The 2,901-nt window shown below is 34.9% G+C and overlaps 1 protein-coding gene across 1 annotated transcript in view; it reads right to left on the bottom strand.

Annotated features, from left to right (window-relative positions):
• Window positions 1–1,055: 1,055 nt before the first annotated feature.
• CTTNBP2 (cortactin binding protein 2) overlaps window positions 1,056–2,901 on the bottom strand; it is an 87,287-nt gene continuing 85,441 nt past the window's right edge. Inside the window, exon 22 of the mRNA XM_023525606.1 lies at window positions 1,056–2,189. Coding sequence (XP_023381374.1) covers window positions 1,944–2,189 — 246 coding nt within the window. The 3' untranslated portion in view covers window positions 1,056–1,943. The remainder of the gene's footprint in view (window positions 2,190–2,901) is intronic.

Genomic DNA, 2,901 nt, shown 5'->3' with positions numbered 1-2,901 from the left:
TAACTCATTAATTCATATACTGAATTAGCAGATATCTACCTGTATTTTGAAAGCCCGATCTAAATGCCCGCTTTAGAATTTTGCAGTCTGCCAATTATAGTGTGCATATGGTGAATTTTATTGAAGAATCAAAACTGTATAGATCAGCTACTATAGGTCCTTTGAATAATGTATTCCAATTTTTTCTTTGGTCCTTAGTACACTAATGGGATCTTTCTTTTGAAAAGCTGCTAAAACAGGATGTCTAATCACTCTCAACAAAGTGATATAATCTAAACAGGTATATAAGCAGGAGGAAACACACAGTAGAGCCACCAGAATCTAGCTATATTGGTCTATGATTTTGAACAGTTTTGTTCCTAAGATTAGTTGTCTTTTTGTGAAAATACTTGAGAGTGTCAACTATCTTTAGGGTACCAAGAATTTGGTTCCAGCTCAAAGGAGTTATTGTGTTCAATTCTAAGACTGTTTCCTCCGGCTTCTTGTACCTACCCACCCACCTTGTCCCCTGCTCTAGTCCCCATCAGCCCCATCCCACTGCACACTTTCCTGTATGTGAGGTCAGAGCTGTACACCCCCAGGATTTCCCTGCAGAGACAAAGCCCAGAAAGAATGCTGGTCGTGTTAGAATCCAGTTCTACCGTGACAGACCTTCCTGTACTTCACCCCTTGTGGTGTCATCTTGACAACACAATTTTTTAAAGCTACTCAGACATTCTTGTAAACTTTAATACAGTATCAGTGCACACTTCAATATAAACCATTCTGATCAAGAAAGGGGTTTCAATACTCTCAGACAAGTGAATAATTTTTGGTATAAAATTGTACCTTTTGAGGGATATCTATGCAAAAATGGTGTTTCGTTCAGTGAGCAACTTAATTTTAGAGTTCCATTTAAATGTTCATTTTTATTTAAACCAACTATCTAGCAAGTGTGGGTCTTTCTGTGAACAGCTAGTGAAATACCAACACGTAGGACACATTTTATAAATTTCCCTAAATTGAACACAAATATTCGTTGCAGGGATAAAGTACTACAGCAACATTATTTCGCTAATTCAATATTTTATTCGATGTCAAATCATCTTAACTTTGCATTGTATAAGAGTAATCTCAATAATTTTAGAAGAAACAGTTCTAGAAAATATCGATTTATTATCAGTTGTGCCACTAGAATTAAATCGAAGAGGGAGTTAACTCTGAATTAATTTACTGAAGCATTTACACAGTTATTTTTTATATATACTTAGGTACAAATTTTTTGTAAGAAAGATAACATTTTTATTGCATTATATAATCTTATGTTTTACAGTCATAATGCAAACTCAGAAGCATAAATATACATGATGCAACCAATCAGCAAAGTAACCATTAAAAGATTTTTAATGTAAAACTGGAATCTAACAGGCAAACTACTTAATATGGCTTTTAATGGAAAATAACTATTTAAAAATGATTAGTTATTGCCCCGTTCTAGTCACTCCTCAAGTGAACATAAAATTATGATCTCCATTTAAAATGGTACACTTTAAGCCAATGTTGTATACACATTTTGTAACATGTAATATGCAATATGATTTATGGACTTTCTTAAATATAAACATATGTACATATATATAGATATACAGTACACAGACATTTGTTTTAACACCCCTGAACATGTTGATTAAAACTATTACAATATTTCTATTATAAAACTACTTGAAAAGTTGGCATCATTTCTTGGTATTGAAGTTTAATCCTACAGAATTGAAAAAAAAAACAAAACAAACCCAAAACGTTGGTTATAAATACATTCTTTACAAAAAATTGAATAGTGGTCCCGCATTCATACTTTATATTACAGTGAAAACATTTTATTCATTTAAAGGATTTACATCTTGTCATTCTTGGTTTCTGTGTGAAATATACAGAAGTTAAGAGTGAGAATATTGTAGGCAGGCCTATTTGTAAGGTTTTTCTACTTGTTCATTTTTGTGTAAGTTCCAAATCTCTTCTTTTGAGTTGTTGTTTATTTCTATTTGCCTTGTATTACTGCTGCTGCTGCTTCTTTTGGTGTTCTGGGAACACTGAGTGACTTTACTTCTAGGAACAGGAAGAAAAGATTTAACTCTTGAAACACCCAACTCAGTCTTTGATTTACTGTTGCTGCATTCGGTAGTTTGATGGCTGCTGAGAGGACTGACCTCCTGCAAGAGAAGAGAAAGAAATTTGTCCTATTTGACACTGTTACCAATTTCTACTTTCAGCCCTAACTCTTCCTCCTCTCTCTGTCTCGGAGCACACCATGTAGGAGTTTCTCCTTAAGCAAAGTTCTCATGAAAAAAGACAAAAGACAATGGAGAGGAGAAGCTGAATAATTAACTTCCTATAGACCCACTCCCTGATTTTCATTAAGCCCTTCGTGGTAACTAAAGTGTGCAAGATACAGGGGCCAGTGAATCAAGTGCCAAGGAGTCTGGTATCTTCTCACCAAGAAGAAGCTACATGGAAATCATCAAACTGGACTAACTACTTGTGAGCAGCTGTACAAATCAACTGTATCACCTGTGTGAGTCACCTAACTTCTGCTTTCAAATCTGTAAACTGAAATTTGGATTATTACTCAACAATCAACAAATATTTTTGAGCATTTAACTATAAGATGAGCACTGTACTAGGTGCCTGGCATATCGCAGAAAACATAAAAGAGAAACATCCTTGCTCCATACATAGTGATTCAAGGCTTCTGCATATCAATTCTATAATTAGCTGGCTCAAGATCTTCCTTGACTGGAAAGTGCATGCTCTCATTTTTCAGTGTTTGTTTCAAAACTCTCATGATCACATGCTCCATGTCTCTTATTCTGCCCAGAGGAAACTGAGAGCTGGACAGATAAGATGATCTGCCCACAGTAACAG

The sequence above is a fragment of the Pteropus vampyrus genome, unplaced genomic scaffold (genome assembly GCF_000151845.1).
Source record: "Pteropus vampyrus isolate Shadow unplaced genomic scaffold, Pvam_2.0 Scaffold580, whole genome shotgun sequence".
NCBI classification, from domain to species: Eukaryota; Metazoa; Chordata; class Mammalia; order Chiroptera; family Pteropodidae; genus Pteropus; species Pteropus vampyrus.
The sequence above is the reverse complement of the archived record's forward strand: the minus strand, read 5'-3'. Positions and strand labels throughout refer to the sequence as shown.